Genomic DNA, 18,690 nt, shown 5'->3' on the forward strand with positions numbered 1-18,690 from the left:
ACTAGGCTGCTTCATTCCTTGTACCGTAGCAGGGTACTACTGAGTACAGACGTAAAGCTTAGTTCAAACGAACGTACATCTACTAAGGTGAGTATCTGATGTAATAAAATAGTGAAACGCACTGTCAGTTTTAACCCAGCGCAAGATAAGGCCCATGGCTTCATGGCTTTTCACAGTTTTGGAGTTTTAACAAGGAAACTGAAGTGCTTTTTTCCGAACAATGTATAAAGAATTAATCGTAACCATTAGTAGAGTGTCATGCTTTGCTTTGTGTAGGCGTACCACTTACCCAAACTATGGTTTGAAGCTGTTTCATTGTGCTGGGTTTTGGAGTTTTGTCGTGGTACCATGAGGAGAAACATTAAGTTACTATTCAGCACAAGAGAGCTCAATGTTATGGTGGTGTTATGCAAATATGCATGAGCTCAAATTCAGATGTGGCATTAGCCATCAAAGTATGTGAAAATGGGATATAAAAGGTGTAGTGGAACAGAGCATATTATCAACATGAAGGAGCTGTTGGTGCTAAAGAGTAGTGTATCGTGACTTCAAGCTTAGACAGGGAATGATGAGCATATCTATAAATGTAGCAGCTCACAACAAATACCATCCACTGGATATCAAGTGACGTCCTTGTGTTTTGTCACAAAAAATAGACATTCCCTTCAAGTGCTGGAAACTAAGTCTAGCTAGTTCACTTTGTTATAATAATTGATATAAACAATGGACACATATTATACTAATTATCTGAACTCCTATGCACCACCTGCAGCTCAAATACCTGATAACTGAAGTTGTACAAAATCTCTTTACACAATGTTACTCAGTTACAAAGTATGAAAAATAACTTCTCTAATAGAACACTCGCTACTCTAATAGAGTATTAAATTTTGGCATACAGGTTTGGATAACTGAGATTCCACTGTACACCTGTAGAACATTTGCCAGTAGGTACCACATCCCAATGTATAGTAGTCAAGGTAATTATGACTGTTGCAATCATTGCATTCAAGCACTAGTAGTAGTATTCATATCAGATAAAACAGCAGCAACATCACAACCCTCAGAGTCACAAATGACATGGGACTCTCACACACAATCTCAAAAGAAATCTTAAATTCTGAACTCTGGAATAACACAAAATCAGTGAGGCTTCCAGGTCCAGGATGGCTTGGAGTTAGCTAGATAAATGACTGATGGGATGTTCCATTAATTGATCTGTGCAAAGCACACCTGCATTTCCATTGAGGCTGTCGGCCACTCCATTTTGTGCAATAATATAAGTGTGAAATCCAAGTAAAACCTAGATAAAGATTTATATTATTGAAATACTAACAAACATTTGAAATCCCTGAACATTACACAATTTAGAGATGTTGGTTAAGAGGTCTGTCACTCAGTGAAATTTTGTTGATCAAAGTTCAGAAATTTGTCAAAACGATTACTTTTTTCGGATACTTTCCTCATACCTAAAACAACAGCCATTGCGAGATCTTTCATGTAAATATGGCCCCCTTGGTATGGTTTCCTACAAACAATTAGCCCCAGATATAAAAGGAAACCTCACCATTGAAATTCGCTTACTGCACTATTTAGTTGTTATGGTCATAGCACACAGTAACAGTTGTCAACAGCACATGCATTATTAGGATTTTCTGAGTGACTGACCCCTGGCATTGGTGACCCTAGTCACCCACGCAATACAACACACATGTAAACAACACGACAAAAACAGAATGGAGTATTCAGTGAACTCTTATCCTCCACCACACACATACACACAGCCTAAGCCGGCACCTGTACCTATTGCCACCCAAAAAACCAACACTGGGATGCCTGTGCACCACTCAGGCACTAGAGTCTTGTGCAGGGACTATATATATCTCACAGGGAGAGGTCGCAGAACCCAAAGTTCCACAATGACCACTAAGTTGAGACAAGGACAGTGAGGCAGCATAGCCAAGTGGCTAGAGCACTAGCCTGGTAATTGAAAGGTTCCAGGTTTGGTTTCTGGGTTTGCAAATTTAGTGCCGGTTTCCTTGAGCAAGAAACTTTGTTCACATTGCTCCAGCTGTATACAGTTGGGGACCTGGTGAGCTGTCACAGCAACATCAATGGGTACCTGGCGTTTACTGGGGAAGCAAATTCCCAATATACATACAATATTCATCTCGAGCTCTCCATTAAAAAAAACATTGCCACTGGATACATAAGGTATTTGCTGCTGAAGCCCTAAACGAGCATACAATCGGCTTAAATCCTGGTTTACATAGTCCATCCTTATTATGGAGCGCATCGAATCCTTCAGTGCCTTGATAGGATTCGATGCTCATGTGAAACGGTAAGACTCCACGACTCACCAGGCCGGTTGCTGCCGCGCCCAAAATCCGCTGGTTGATAGCTCACTACGATCGATACTGGTTACATGAGTAGTTCCTCTCTATTACTGGATAGCGAAATAACAGCACTGGGAACGATAAAGCGGAGCATTCATGTCGGGTAGCCGTATCTATGACAATAGACGCGCATAAGTTACATAATAAGTCACGCGACCGTAACGAGGATTGTCTATTAGTTGCTATGCGCGTTGCCAATCCTTTATTACGTATATTATCTATGGTTTGAGCTCATATCTGAGTCGTCTCGTGTGACACACCGGTTTATTAAACGAACGCCGTTATGCACCGAGAAGCCCCTCGCGAAATTAATTTTAGAAGTCACGTGCACCAGCGCGGTGAACTCCCTAAGTCGAGTCAATGAAAAAGGTCAGACGCCCCAGTGGAGTTAAATATGCCATTGATTCAACAATTAGAATACTGGCTATAGAAGGAGTTACATTATCCAGCATAGTAAGGTATACATTATCTATGTATTCAGGTACTTCGCACTTGCAATTGTACGTGGACTGTTTTTATGGGGCCAGATAAAGTCTTAGGCTTCCTTGGCTAGGGTAGTGTCTGATTGCCTAATCATTGGACTTAATGATCATGAATTGACCATACACACTTTTTGGGCGCATGGGGTTACTGTACACTTAATAAAGTCAGATGACATTTAATGTATCTTAGGCTATCAGTGTAGGTCACTGTTATTATTAAATATGATGAGGAATGGTGTAATTACTTGTATAAGGGGGTGTAACTGCTGTAGGTAGGTCTGTGATTATGGTCATAGATATAATATACTACATACCCGGGATTGTGTACTGCTGGTTTTCAAAGGAACAATCTGTGTTGTACTTGTTAATACTTTTCCTTTGCAGTCTACTGTGCCAGCGTTGTAGTAGGGGGCATAGTACTGGGACTATCTCCTACCCTCTACAGTTGTAATGGTTAGGGGACAGATCTTGACTGGCTAAGTATCGAAGCCAGTAAATTGCAATTGGCACAAGCTGAGTGGTACAACAATGCCTATGTGCTTTGTGTTGTTTGAAAGGTGTTGGGGAACTCAGCTTTTTCAATGGCTAAATAATCATGTCACTTACTATGCCACTGTTGGTTGAGTGGACACAGACGAATGGTTTAAGATAGGCATGACGATTATAGCCTGGTTTTCTGAGCCATTACTTGATGAAATATGGCGGCAAGTTTGAGGCTTGTAAAATCACTTTCATGATAATTATGCTGTATTTCAAGCATTTTCCTGGTAATTCAGTCTATTATCCTTGTACTGTCTACTAAATGCTTTCACATTACTAAAATCACCAGGAGGTGGCCAGTTTTACAGGAAACGTTTACAATACCGACAGAACACCGTATAGTAAAGTACAATGTGGAGTGGCATGTTGATAAGTGTTAACAAAGTCAGTATGCAATCCCGTATATAATATCTATGTTGTGGTCAAGGCAACTTACAGTGGGTCAATGATCAAGGCTACAAAACTCAGGCCACAATTGAAAGCTGTTTGTATTTAAATCTAGTTTATGGTAACTTGCAAAATGTCCAGCACACATTTCTTTGTGAAGAATTGTAATGTTTCTTTTGCAGCTATTGCACGTACCAAGTGAAATATACTATATTGCAAGCGTGTATTAGATGGCTAAATTTCCTATGGAGGCATATGTCCCCAGACCTCTGTAGAAGTATGTGCAAATTATAACAATTTTCCACTTTTATGAGACGGTTAAATAGCTTTGTAATACATCTTACAGTATACCATTCCAGCAATGTGTATTGTGATGGGGATAGTTTGTACCCACATGCCCAATTATTGCATGCAGGCCCAGCCACAGGCCTAGGGTCTTGTAATGCTGTCATGCTAGCAAAATCAGCCCTGACACTGTAGATAAAAGAAAAAATTCACATTTTACTGCAATATTGATTTTAGAAAAATAAAATTAATGTAATTGGACACTACCTCAGGATGAGAAGGGATTAATGGGGTCACTATAGTTGTGCTTGTGACTAACATATTGCCCTCTCTGTGTACAACAGAGAAATATGAGGAGGGAGGATTAGACAAATGCTGTGTAGTATGGAGGCCATTCTTTTTAGTAGACAAATCCTTTACGTTGCTCACATTGAAGGCATAGGAATTTAACATTGATAAATACATCACTAGAACAGATTGTAATGCAAAAAACTACAAAACAATTGAAACATTATCTGTTGATCCTTCCAGTTCAGGCCTGGTCAGTGTGCTTCCCTTTAGTGGCCTGGTAGTGTCAAAATGGATTGAGCTCACATGAGTGAGTTCAATCCAGTGAAAGTTACATGAAATGTTCATATTGTATTGAGACAAATATGAAATAGATGCATTCGCCAAAAGAGAAGCTGGCTTTGGTATATACTGGATCCACATCGGAACTCCTGGCCTATAATTATCCGTAGCCACATATACTTCTACCTGAAGAAGAGTAGCTACTGCAGTGATCTCCGTACTGGTGCCCCATGTGTATTGCTTCTTTATGTTCTTCACATGTGCGCCAAATTGAGTCCGGTGGACAGCCTCATGAATTGGTCTAAACAAAGTGTCATTGTCAGCTTCAAACTCTGCAATTGCTTTTCTCAGGTGGAGATGGTAATCCTCTGTATTGCAAATTGCTTGAGAGATGGCCCTGAACAAACAATTGCCATCTCCCAAAACTCTGGCTATCTCTCTGCCTTGTCCATTAAGGAATGGCCTTAAAATAGTATATCCAGTTTGAGTAGCTGATGTTGGATTCAAGTCATCGGGAACAATCATATCTGGAACATTTAGGCCGGGTGGCTTTAGTAAACTTGGAAAAGGGGAGCACATTCTCTATACAAAATGTACATCAATTATTTTTTTTATTAAAGACAATATATGTGACCCACTGAACAAAACCGGCCATTTTTGCACATTCCTCAAATTCCATTTTTGTTATCTATAGTAAGAAAGGAGTGGACAGCCAAAGTTTTGGCTTTTTGTGATGAACATTAACAGTCTTGGAAGACAGTTGGAACAGGAATAAACTAAATTATTTAATCAATCATAATTCATGACTTAAACAAGCTACGAAGACAGAGTTTGGCTCGGTCTGTTCACCGTGAACTGGCACATTGATCAAAGTATAGCGTTTTCCCTGTATGTCTCCTTGTGGACAAAGAAAGAAGAAAGCCCTGACAACTGTAAACTCGCAACGTAAATTAGCTCTCATAACTTATGTACTGTATTGTACACAGTACAAACACGAAGCAAAGATTTTCTTACTCCCAATAAACAGAAGAATCTGGGTTTTATTGATTTGAACTTTGTTTCAGTACATACCAAAGTGATTGAAATGTGTGTAAATTTTTTATGTAGCACGCGTATTTTTACTTCAATATGTTTTTATAGCAAAATAGAATTTTGCGAAAATAGCTGGTTTTTGCTCAGTGGGTCATATATGCACGCATGCACACACACACACACACACACACACTACCACATTAAGCATACCCTCATGACTTCTTCACTGGAATATTTATTTATTGTAAGCTGAGCATCTTCAAACAGTTTAGTAATTAGTGAATTTTCTAAATCAGACATATTAATATACCTGGTTGTTTTGCTGGGCTCTTTGTCTGGAGGTTGTTAACAGTGGACGTACTTTGCATCTTGGTACATTTCCGTTTAGCACATGCTTGTTTGAGCTTGCCTGGCCCACCAAACCTGGGATTATCTTTGCAGTATTTGCAGGATCCACAATTAGATGAAGTGCACCCAAGACAATTTCCACATCTGGTTCGCTTGTGACCTATGTATAGAGAGCTTGCATCACGCCAGTAATCCTTAACAACTGTTGATAGTCAGCCATACTTGGGGGCAAGTTTCAATGGGGCCAAATGAGACGAATGCTGTTGGTTTGTCACCGCAAGCTACCAACAATGAGTACCACTGTCAGACGCTAGGATAAGGTTGGAAATAAAACAGACAAGCGCATTACTAATTTTGGATAGACAAGTGACTAACCTAGAAAGCATGTCACGTTCTCAGCTTAACCATTGAGGATGACAGCAGCCTTTGTTCTCTGCCCTCAAGCATGGCTGACCAACAACGGTTGCTAAGTATTTTGCTACGCGTGTTTCATATGCTACGCGTGTTTCTCTATTGAATACTGTGATCATGTGTACTGTATGCATGTACATTGTACCTGTATCAGCTTTCTTACTGGCACATGGTGTTGTATGCTCTTGGCTATCTGTATACTCTTGGTTGTCTGTATGCTGTTGGTTATCTGTAACATATCATTAACTTGTACTACATGACTGCAGGAACAAATGCACTACACACCTTGTGGTGGTTGAGATGGCACCTGTGATGTCTCTTTGTAATCTGTTTCTTGACTGCTCTCCTAGACCAACACTTGTATGTAATGGGAAAACGTCCCATGTTGTGTTGTGGTGTTTACCACACTTACTGAATTCTGATCACTTTCAAGTTTTTGAATAATTCGCATTTTCTCTTCTGAGTCAGCATGCCTTGATAATAACGTTACTAGAACAGTACATGCATATAAAAATGTACCTTAGGACATTGCCATTCTTTTTTCTACCAGGTGGTTTTGTGGTTTTTACAAACCTCCACTGTCTCTCCCGGGACTTTCCAGGTGGCATGATCTCCTTTTTATTCAATGTCTCAGGAGGCTTAGAAACTAGTGCAGCTGCTTTACAAGTTGCAACAGCTTGATGCAAGAGAACATTGATGCAATTAAGGTATGGTAAAATTTGATTGCTGTTAGAGTTGATGTGTGATTGTAAATCTTGTTGCAGGGTGTTAAAAGTTTGAAGTTGGATGGAATGATCTATTATAATACAGCAAGTAAGTGGAGGTGTTGTGAGTTTGTATACCTTTATGGGGATCAGGGGCTGAATTGACACAGACCACACTCATGGGCTTAACATCTTCTTCACTGTCATATTGTGCTTCTCCAAAGTCATCAGTAGGGTACTCATTTTCTATAGGTACTGCTTGTTTCTCTAGTGGCTGTTTGAGTATGAGAGAATGAACCCGATGAATATGCTTACAGATATGACCATTGTTAAAACTGTAGCATGTGCTACCACATTTGTACATATGAATACAAAGGGATTGACATTCTGGAGCTGTACAGATGCTACTATCCAAAGCACACTGATCACAAGTAGCAGTCTGGCAGCGAACAATAGTATAACCCTCGGGAGTAGCTCCTGAAACACTAGCAACGTGCCAGATCCCATTCTCAATTTCCTTAAAAAGAGAAATTGATTTTTATAATGCATTATTTACACTTAATAAGTACTATGTAGCAGGTTATTTTTACAGGGTTCAAATTTTTGAGAAACAGAAAATACTCTCCACTGCAAAATTTGCAAGAAACGAGCATACCGTTTTGTCCATAATACGTACTAGCTGCAATACAGTAAAAATACAAAGTGATTTTACTTTTTAAACACTGTTCGCTTAAATATTAGAACTTTAATCTTTGAGCAAAAAATTTCCAAATCAATTTGCAAATTTTGGACCTCATACACTTCACCCACTAGAAAGTAATAATTATTGTTTGAATATGATAGTATTCCTAATAGAATTATAATTTATTTGTATTGTACTAACCTGAACTTTGTCCTCAGGTACTTTCAGACCCCTTTGGTGATGATTCATTTCCTTCTTGGCCTTTTTCAGCATGGCTGGTGACAATTGACGATCTCTCTTATAACGAAAGAAAGCATCTTTCTCATATTGTAACAGGTGAGATACAAGGAAGTCCACCCGGCGATTCACCTTCCCATTCAAATAGGTAGTCTTAAGCTGATTGTGAAAACTGGATATATTAATGTAACAGATATATTAATGTATTACTGTATGTATGTGTGTACATATTTGCTGTACCTCTCTAGATACATGTTAGTGTCTGTATCACCATGTTTGAATTGACGATGGCACATTTCCCATTTTTCTGGTAATGTAAGACAATATTATTCTCACTATTTGTACTACCAATACATTATACTATACGCAGTACACCATCATGCAATGCCAAAAGTACTTACCTGCTCTATTTTGATAATGTTCACTAAAGTACTTCACAAAATCTGTCTCTAGTGGTGTCCAGGCTTTGATGAACTGGGCTATTCTAGTCTCAAATGTGCTTGGGTCAATTTCAGAAGATAAAATGCAAAGGGTTTGGTACAACTCTTTCTGGTTTTGTTGTGCTACTGATCTTATCTTGTTCTTCCAAGCCCTGTATAAGTTTAAACCAACCAGCAAGTATATTGTTAGTATATATTTTACTGTGAATGTATGTAGTTACATATAATGTTACTGGCTTGTTTTGTATGGACTTACCGGTCCACATGCCATCGGCATAGTAAATGTTTGATGTCCCCAAACACAGTTTTTGCAGCTGACCATCCTGTATTGTCTGCAAAGTATTTTAATTATACTGAATATATATATATATATGAAACATTAACTGTACCATCATCCGTCATCATTACATTAACAGTTGTTAGTGGTGATCTAGCTTTGATGCTGTTGAGAAATGCCTCTATAACATCACTAGATTCATGGTCAGATAAACACCACGCCACCGGCTGACCTGTGAAGGTGTAAATATTTCATTTATTGTTGCATGTAACCTCAAGTGTTTTCACACATGCAGTTAATGTTCACCTTTTCCATGGTCATCTGGAACAATGCAAGTAATCAATTTGAACCTGTACTGATTGGTGCCATGGGTTGAATCTATGCACAAGATCGTAGAGGCATGTTTTTCATATAAAATTCCATCTGAAACTTTGTTTGCAGCGCCAAGATAAATGTTTCATCAGGAACCATGGGGTACTGTGGATCTTTTGTACCCTGTGGTTTGTATATAAGTACAGGGTTATATGGTTCCCCTCTGAGCTCTTCCACTATCACATTAACTGAAAGTGCATCATTTTCATGCCTCTTGATGCTAAAATCATTTACTTTAATCTGGATGTTGTTGATGTCTGTTTTTGTTAGAAAATGTTTTCTAACAGAATTGCTGTCAAAGTTGTCACGATTTGTTCTGTCTCCAACAGTTGCTCGAATATCTACGTATGTAAAGAAATACCACTATGACACAACATTATGTATGTTATCTTACCATTTAAGATGCGAGTGGAGTTTACACCAACACTTAATTTTGTTGCCACTTCTTCCTTGGTGCTGAATGGTAAAGGAAGATACTTAATCTCCAAAGTATGACCAGTGTGGGCCGAGATGTATTCAACTTCCACATGACCATCTTCAAAATTATCCACATACATTCGAGACAGACATGTGCCATTAATTTTCCTGCTGTCTTTTTGATAAATCCTTTGTTTGCTGGATATTCTAGGCTTAATGTTCTCTTTATATTTTCCACTTCGGCAACATACGTAAAATAGCCGTTCTTTAATTGCTGTAATAGTTGAAAAATGATATTGGTATACTGGTACTAAAGCTATTAGTGCAAAATGCATACTTTCTAACTTTGGGTGACAATACGTCTGTTGTGTTTTCACATAGCAAGTGTTGGTAGTTTCTTCTAGCTTTTCCTTCCATGCCAGAAACTCTATCATTGAAGGGAAATTGAACTCTTTCTTTCCTGCAGGTAAATAGTATGGTAAGATACTTCAGGTATACATACAATCTGCTGTATAACAACATTAACTTATCATTCTGCAAAATAGCACTGCACATTCATTACCCAGTGAATGTCTATGGATCTCTTCACAGTGAGCGAGCAATTCTTTGTTTGTTCTATATGGTCTTATTCCACAATTAAAGGGACAGGTAAAATTTCTTGTGCAGTCGTTACTGTCAATCCCATGGACTTCTTTGATGTGCTTACTCAGGCGATACTTCCTACTGTAAGACTTGTCACATCTGGGACAAGCATGCCGTTGTACCTATACACAACATTACAGTTAAATAATAACAAACTGGGGTTGTATGACACATCAACATAATTATGCTCCCCTCAATCCAGTACACAGACAGTGTCTCTACAGCACTTGTGCTGTAAAGCATTAATATTAACTCAAGTGATAACAAAACGTAGAGTCTATTACAAAACGTACTTCATCACATCCTCCAACAGTATCCTCCTCCTCCTGTTCACTTTCCAAGTGGCGCTCTTCGTCCAGTTGTGCATGCTCCATTGAACCGCTGTACCACCCTAAGAGCCACAGCAGCAGAGATATCACCTATGCTTACCCACATCTTCCAACAGTCTCTCAGCTACAGTAGATTACCAACTCAATGGAAGCATGCATATGTCACACCAGTTTATAAAAAAGGAGACAAATCAGATCCCAAAAACTACCGTCCAATATCACTAACTTCAGTAATCTGCAAAACCATGGAGCACATCATTGTCAGCCAATTAATGAAACATCTAGAGTCAACCAACATCTTAACAGAAAATCAATTCGGCTTCAGAGAACATCACTCCTGTGAATCACAACTGCTTGTGACTGTCAATGATATAGCCAAAGCAATAAACAATAAACTACAGGTAGATTTGGCAGTACTAGACTTCTCCAAGGCCTTTGACAAGGTTGCACATGCTCGACTTCTAAACAAACTGGAGTATTATGGAGTGAGAGGAAGTTTGCTGGAATGGTTTGAATCATTTCTACACAACAGAACACAGCAAGTAGTAATAGAAGGCCGTTATTCCATATCTTGTGACATAACATCTGGTGTCCCCCAAGGCTCAGTTCTTGGACCTGCCCTTTTCCTAATATATATCAACGACATAACTACAAACATACATAGTGAGTTGCGACTGTTTGCAGATGACATTTTAATTTATAGGCCTATACACTCACCAAGTGATCAGAAGATTCTGCAGGATGACTTAACTACTCTTATAAAATGGGCAAATGAATGGCAGATGGACTTTAATGTATCTAAATGCAACATCTTACAAGTTACCACACACGTACCATACCACCAAAACATTTACATATCAAATGAATGGAGTGCCCTTGAAATCAGTAGAAAAGATTAAATATCTTGGAGTTTACTTGAACAATAAACTTTCATGGCACGATCACATTGACTACATATGCAACAAAGCAAATCGATTACTTGATTTCCTAAAGCGAAATTTACATTCCTGTCATAAACACTTCAAAGAATATGCCTACAAACAATTTCTGCTACCATCTATCGAATATTGTTGTGCCATCTGGGACCCACACCACCAAAATGACATTTCTAAACTTGAAATGATTCAACATCGAGCTGCTCGTTTCGTCTTAAATAAGCCTTGGAACAGACACCACCGTGACAGTATCACAGACATGTTAAATGAACTAAATTGGCCATCTTTACAAGAACGCAGAAAGCAAGCACGCCTCATCCTATTGTACAAGATAGTTAATCATTTATTATTGGTCCCAAATCGCTGTCTGCCATCATTAAATCAAACTGCTACCAGAGCCCATCATGATCAGAAATTTAATCATATACAGTCTTCAGTAAACACGTATCTCTATTCATTCCTACCCAGAACTATTCCCCATTGGAACGATCTATGTATCCCTAATCTATCTACCATTGATCTTGAAACATTTAAACAATCAACTACTCCTACTTTGTAACTGTAACTTAGCACTTATTGTATTTATTGTAACTTAGCCCTCACTGTAATTTAGTATTCATTGTAATTCTAGCACTTATTGTAACTTACCACTTACTGTAATTTAGCACTAGTTGTAACCTAGCACCTATTGTAACTTAGCACTTATTGTAACTTAGTACTAATCATTATTGTAACCTAAATTATAGGCACTTATGTTATTGTAACTTAAACTAGGCACTTATGTGTACGTACCTTGTACATTAGCGTAGAAACCCTGTTGGGTGTTTGCTAATCAATCAATAAATAAATAAAACCACTTGAAATCAAATAAAATGCGCGCAGCATCACGTGTAAAGGTAGGCATGTGATCGTGATGTTTAATTTCGCGAGGGGCTTCTCGGTGCATAACGGCATTCTTATTGAACTGGCTCCAACGGAAGTCACCACTGCTCGTGAGGGTTTAGGCGCCTTCATATTGTGACACGGCAGAAATAGTTCAACACTCAGGGAAAGAGAATAAAATTCGGCGGACTCAGTCGTATCGCTGACTGGTACGTACAGTATTCAGCCCATCCAAGCTCACCCTAGCTACTAGTAGTCAGTGTGTAAGAAGTTGAAGACTTGAGGGAGGAGAGGAAAGCCACCTAGCTTAAACATGGCGTACATAATCATGTCCGTCTGCCTTCAGTTGACGTTAGCAGCCGGACACAATGATATTGCCTGGTAAGGTCAGTAGCCTGTATCAGTCTTTTTACATAATTACATACAGATTCACTGGAATTAACTAGTAAGATGTATCGTCTGCAGTTAACAAGAATCTTTGATACAATGTACATTGTGTGTCTTCGACCGCTTCATCAACTTTCCAAGTTGTTCTTGACCTGTAAGGAGATAATGTTTATAGTTGCGTAAGCACATATTTACTTTTTTAGCACAGATGTCTCAATGTCACTGAGAACATAGAATTTTTACAACATCCAGTAAGTGTGTTAACATACAGTGACTGTGCATCAATTTGTAAACGTATATTACAGGTGCCACAAGAAATCAGTGAACAAATAGACAAACAAAATGATGAACTCCAGGTAGCAAAAAAGTGCTGTTTTACATGATAGCAACTGTGCCTTTTTAGTTTACACTACTGATGCTGCTGGTCTGGCAGAATTGTTTTTACAACTTTGTTGGCAACTGTGTGTGACGTACCTTCAGCCATAAAGGTAACAAGTATATGATTGTTGAACATTTCTTTACTATACTGCTATTTACTACAGCTGATCACATGTCATGTGGCAGGAAGTAACTCCAGTGAAGTGGCAGTGAAGTGTCATTTGCTGATGATGAAGCCTTGCTACTGATCTCTTTTTTTCAGTGACTTTCCAATATTATAAAGCTGGATATTGTAAATTTTTTGTTACAGTTTTGCCATATGTCTTTAACATCATTTGAGATTTTATACGGAGTTATTTGCAGAATTTCATGGAGTAAAGGAAACGCCTTGCATGCTTATGTGAACTCTCTTAGAGTAACTAGAACTCCCTACAATAGATTTTTCAAAGGGTTCCTGTTACTCCTTTGTGGAGTGTTAGTTACTCTCCACAAAAATATAGGGTGTTAAATCCTCCCTACACTGGGAACTCCCCTAGGGGAGTAACAGTTACTCCTTATTTTTAACAGTGTAGATGCTGAATACAGATGAGAGAGAAAGTGCTCACATGCATCACTCACTGCACCTGGATTATTGCCTTCTAGTATGTATAACAGTTACACTAACCTTAACTTTATAATTATGCCGTGTAACAATAACATCTTAATAACTACATGTGCATGCCATGGCAGGCCAAGCAATTACTAATACAGTGTTGGGCAAGTTACTTTTTATAAGTAACTAGTTACATATTACTTGCAACTGAACTATTTAGTTAGTTACATATTACCCATAAAATAAAGTAACTGTAATAAAGTAACTGTAATAATATTACATATTATATTACTTTGTGTCCACAACCTTAAGCTGTCACGTGTGAAACTACCACCTTATCACGTGACACGATTGCGTCGTTGGACAATGTGCAAATCTTGATTATAAGTAAGAAGCTGGTGAATAAACCTCATTCAGTAGGCTTCATTACTTCGTTGTGGCTAGGCGTTACTCATTGTATTACTAACGAGATTAGTAACTTCGTTACTTGTAGTAATAATATTGCGTAATATTAGATTCGTTACAGTAACTATATTACTTATGCAACGCGTTACATTTGTAGGTAAAGTAACTTGAGTTATATTACTTGTTTTTATAGCGTATTTCGTTATATTACTTAGTTACCACAAAAGTAATAATATTACGTAACGCGTTACTTTTGTAACGCGTTACTCCTAACACTGATTACTAATCTGCCAGTGTAAAATAAGGATTAATGTACACAACACACACTTCAAGGTATTTAGCTATCCCCTTCACTTACATTGCAGTTCAAGTCATATCATGTATTAGAAGCAGCAGTGTGTCATGTGGTCAAGAAAAGACAATCGTGTGTATAATAGTTGACAGGAAGGGCCAGATATCAGTCCAACCAACGTTGAAACCGGGTCACTACTGCTGACCCGGATGACCCACTGACCCGGATGTGACCCATGCAAAGCCGGACGGAGAAGGAAGCGGTAAAACTCTGTCACATAAGTCCGTTGTGTACTAGTCTACTTTTATCATATTATTTAATGTTCTTGAATGTTGACACTTTAGTAAGGCCAGGCCAAGTTGATTGACAGTTTATCGTCCGGGATATTTGAAAAAGTCATGCCAGTGGGCGGGAGGTCATTTTTCATATTTCATAATGTTTTTAGCATGGAAAAACATTTAAAAAGTAGCTTCACACAGTTACTATAGCTACTTTAACAATGATTGCAGAGCTTATTTGATTATACGTCACTGTTAATACTTAGCTATTCGTTTATGCAATCTCTCTTTAGAAATCCATTTATTGAAGGTACTAACGTATAACGAGTCCAGGCTGGGAATAATCGTCACGTTTGTTGCACACATCATGTTTTTAATATGCAAAAACGAGTTCAGAAGCGTAAGCAATGATTATCACGTGAGAAATAATGAATTATGAAATAATTGCTCTATTCCTAAAAACCCATGCGGGCGGTGACGATAAACTGTGAATTAATTTGGCCTGGCCTAATAATATACGTAGTCTATACTATTTTTTATAACTTTTTCCTTGCCACACCCACTCTTGGGGTATAGCTCCGTAAGTGGCAGCACAGTGTGTCTGAGGACTCACCTCACAAGTCACACTATTGTTGTTGTAACACTCAATTTTCATCAATAAAATGATGGCCTTTCCTACACTACGTACCTGACATCCATGCTTTTATATAGTGAGGCGGCGACGCCCTCACTACTGATTCTCTGCCGCTTTCCGAATTTGTCCGCACACTCTCGTATCTTGAAGAGTGAGGATGGTTCTTCAGTGCTTCCAACGTTAGGCTCTGGTAAGAAGGAGTCTACAGAAATCTTCAGTCTGGGAATATTTATGGCAAGAGACTTCCTCAAAGGAACTGTTGTAAGTGGTGTCCCCCTCCCCAGTGTGCGAGTGCTTAGCTATAGATAGCTACTTTGTACTCACTACCACTCCCTTGGCAATTATTACAGGTGTGTTACATTGTATCTAATTATTACAAAAAGTGATCAAGGGATGGGGAGTTACAAAGAGGGGTATAGCTAAAGTGCTCCAAATTTCAGCTACAGATGGCCTGGGTCAAAATGAAAACTATAATTATTATTTCTTTTATATAATTAAAAATATATATATATATATGTAGCTAGTTTTCATTTTGACCCAGGCCCTCTGTAGTTGAAATTGTAGACAGTTGGGTATACATGTATTAAAGCCTTAATAAATAAATAAATAAATTCTCAAGGAGTGATAGCTGAGCATAAAATAGCAGGTGGATATACATTTAGTCTATCATTGTTATACTGAGCAGACAGCACAACTGATATGCTCAGGAAAGCAATTACAAAATGAATTTAGCCATGTGGAACACTATCAAATGCTTTAGCAAAATCAAGGAGAATGACTACATTGCATGGTTTGTTTCTTGTGTTGGTCTAGGGCATATGACAATTAAGTCTTCTATCAGTGAAATGAGTTGGGTAAATTATAGAATTTTAATATGTTCCATAATTTTGGAACATATACAGAAGTGAATGATATTGGTCGGTAGTTAATACAGTTTCCTTTCTTGAAAACTGTACATACATTACCCACTGGCATGATGGGCCAATCGGATGGTAGTATAGCTGTGTCTAGTGATTGAGTGAATATAACTTGCATTACATGTACAGTACGGGAGATATTTCATTTATACAATTCTTCAAGATATATGGATGAATATTGTCTGGCCCACTGGCATTGTTGGCGGATAAAATTAATGATGTTGGATACCAGCTACTGAAAATGTAATACTTGGCATAGTAGGCAGAACATTCTCAGGGTTGTTGCTGATGTTGCATCCATTCATGGAAGGGATATTCAATAAGTTTTTACTCAAAATAGTTGTTTAATGCATTGGCTTTACTCTTTGTATCTGAGATAGGTTCACCATCTACAATTGGGTGGAAATATTATTATGTTTTGCTCTAATATACTTCCAAAATTGTCTCCAATTTCCATTAAAAGAGTTGTCAAACATTCTATTAAAATAATTATTATGTGCTACTTTTGTCCTGCTCTGCATGTTTATCCATGGATCAATAAGGTTATTTATATTTTACACATCATTATGTTTTTGCTTCGTAATCTCCTTTCCTTGAGTGTCAACATGGCCATGGTAGTAAGAGCCGGCCTACAAATATTGCTATTAAAAAATCTCCCATATTATATGTGCACAGTTTAGCTACCACTGAATTATGTTTTAGCCAGAATTAGTATTGATCGACTGTTTATCATCATAATCCACAGGTGATCATTTCTCGTGTGGCACTGGTAGCTGCTTATTGTGTGACAACTGGAAATGTTCCCATGTTGGGTGAACTAAAATCTAGCCAGAATGAATATAACTTCGTAATAAATAACTGTAACTTTTAACTTCAGCTATAAACTTTACATGTAGCTACAATGCTATAGTATATAGAACAAGCACTGTTTCCACCACTTCTATAACTAACCATGGTATGAGTGTTGTAAAAGGTTACCATGCATCTAGCAGCTTTCTTGACAAAAAAAAACTGCAACAAGTATAACTACTGTATGGGCTGAAGAAAGCACTCAAACACTTGTTAATTTCAACAGTAAATTGGTACTCTAGTGCTCACAAGATCACACGAATTATTCAGTTGTCATCAAGAAGAATGCTGCTTGAGTTTGATTTGTGGAATTTAATGCACTTTGAGGAACATTAATATGGGGTACTTTATTTGGTACAGCATCTTTTATTTGAAAAGGTTGCGAATTGCTGATGGTCCAGTTTAAAGCATGTCACATTGTATATAAGTCATTTGAACATTAGAGCTATGGGTTACTCAAAAACACTAAAAATTCATGATTGTCTCTTATCAACTTGGTCTAGCTATCTATATATGCATCAATTATCATGTATTGTAGTTTCAACAGTTAAGTAATCTGACTGTTCTATTAGAATGTAACACACGAACAACGACACATATTACCAAAAATCAGGAATATTTCGGTGCAGAAAATTTTTGTGTATTAAAATTTTGATGCAACATACTTTTGTCATTCAGTCTGGCATAATCGATGATTTTTTTGACAGGATAGCTATATGTTAATATTATTTTGTTCATACAAATTGTTCGTATAGCAACAAAAATCATCCAGCAACAAACTTTTTGATGAGTTTTTCCTGATTTTCGGTACGCTGTATCATTGATACCTACACCAATACATTATACTTCATTGTGATTTTAATGGCTACAATAATAGCACTCACAAAGTTTGTTCACTTTGTTGAATAAGAAAGTACATAGAATGGTACTGAGATTAATTGGTATATATATACCTCATGATCCCTGCCACAATACTACTGTAGATTGCAACATAAGTAATCATACAAGATGTACTGATAAGTAAGACCATGAAGGATTGAGTATATATACTGGCCACCTTCTCCACTGGTCACCTTGCTACAATGACCAAGCCACTATGCCCAAACTGAACTTGACAAGTTTGAAAAAAGTAAGTTGCATACAAAACCATATGAAATTCCCGTTGCTCACAGACAGAATTACATGTATTTAATGTTAATGCAAAATATATGTATTACCTGTACATGCACTAAAGCATACATTGCATGGAGGACATTCAATTATGTAAAAATACATCTGGTAGAGTATGGGATGAGACCACCGTGCCATTTTGGTCATAAAAATCTTCAGAACATATAGACACAACACATCTATTGTTGTCATGAAGTGAAATGTAATCCGAAGCTGCAGACCGCACAAAACTAGAAATCGGTCCAAGTAGTATAATACAATCAGCATTTACAGCAATTGTCTTTTCTAGTGCTGCAATAAATCCTCTATCTGTTATTCCACCTGCAGCCTTTAGTAACATTTCTTCTCTTTGTTCCACTGTAACACTGCCATTAAAGACATCTAAGAGTATTTGATCACGCAGCGGAATTAGTCCTTTAT

At 37.8% G+C, this 18,690-nt stretch overlaps 1 protein-coding gene and 1 long non-coding RNA gene across 5 annotated transcripts; one reads left to right on the top strand and one right to left on the bottom strand.

Annotated features, from left to right (window-relative positions):
- Window positions 1–4,459: 4,459 nt before the first annotated feature.
- Window positions 4,460–10,596, bottom strand: LOC136255152 (uncharacterized). Its single transcript, XM_066047871.1, has 19 exons — window positions 10,516–10,596; window positions 10,287–10,344; window positions 9,918–10,040; window positions 9,558–9,854; window positions 9,286–9,504; window positions 9,098–9,220; window positions 8,904–9,023; window positions 8,771–8,846; window positions 8,476–8,666; window positions 8,315–8,381; window positions 8,039–8,246; window positions 7,294–7,672; window positions 6,971–7,247; window positions 6,864–6,924; window positions 6,737–6,797; window positions 6,597–6,680; window positions 6,003–6,200; window positions 5,903–5,949; window positions 4,460–5,242 (listed from the first exon to the last, which is right to left on the bottom strand). The coding sequence occupies exons 1-19, from the start codon at window positions 10,594–10,596 to the stop codon at window positions 4,583–4,585; spliced, it is 3,330 nt and encodes a 1,109-aa protein (XP_065903943.1). The 3' UTR covers window positions 4,460–4,582.
- Window positions 10,597–12,379: 1,783 nt separating this feature from the next.
- On the top strand, window positions 12,380–13,487 carry LOC136256108 (uncharacterized). 4 transcript variants are annotated; one of them, XR_010701326.1, is made up of 7 exons: window positions 12,380–12,577; window positions 12,625–12,749; window positions 12,796–12,909; window positions 12,959–13,006; window positions 13,061–13,111; window positions 13,159–13,243; window positions 13,298–13,487. It is a non-coding gene; the product is annotated as an uncharacterized lncRNA (long non-coding RNA). The 4 variants fall into 4 exon arrangements; XR_010701327.1 differs by having other exon boundaries at window positions 12,381–12,754; XR_010701328.1 differs by having other exon boundaries at window positions 12,382–12,749; window positions 12,964–13,006.
- Window positions 13,488–18,690: the final 5,203 nt, after the last annotated feature.

Source organism: Dysidea avara, chromosome 5 (assembly GCF_963678975.1).
Source record: "Dysidea avara chromosome 5, odDysAvar1.4, whole genome shotgun sequence".
Classification (NCBI taxonomy): Eukaryota; Metazoa; Porifera; class Demospongiae; order Dictyoceratida; family Dysideidae; genus Dysidea; species Dysidea avara.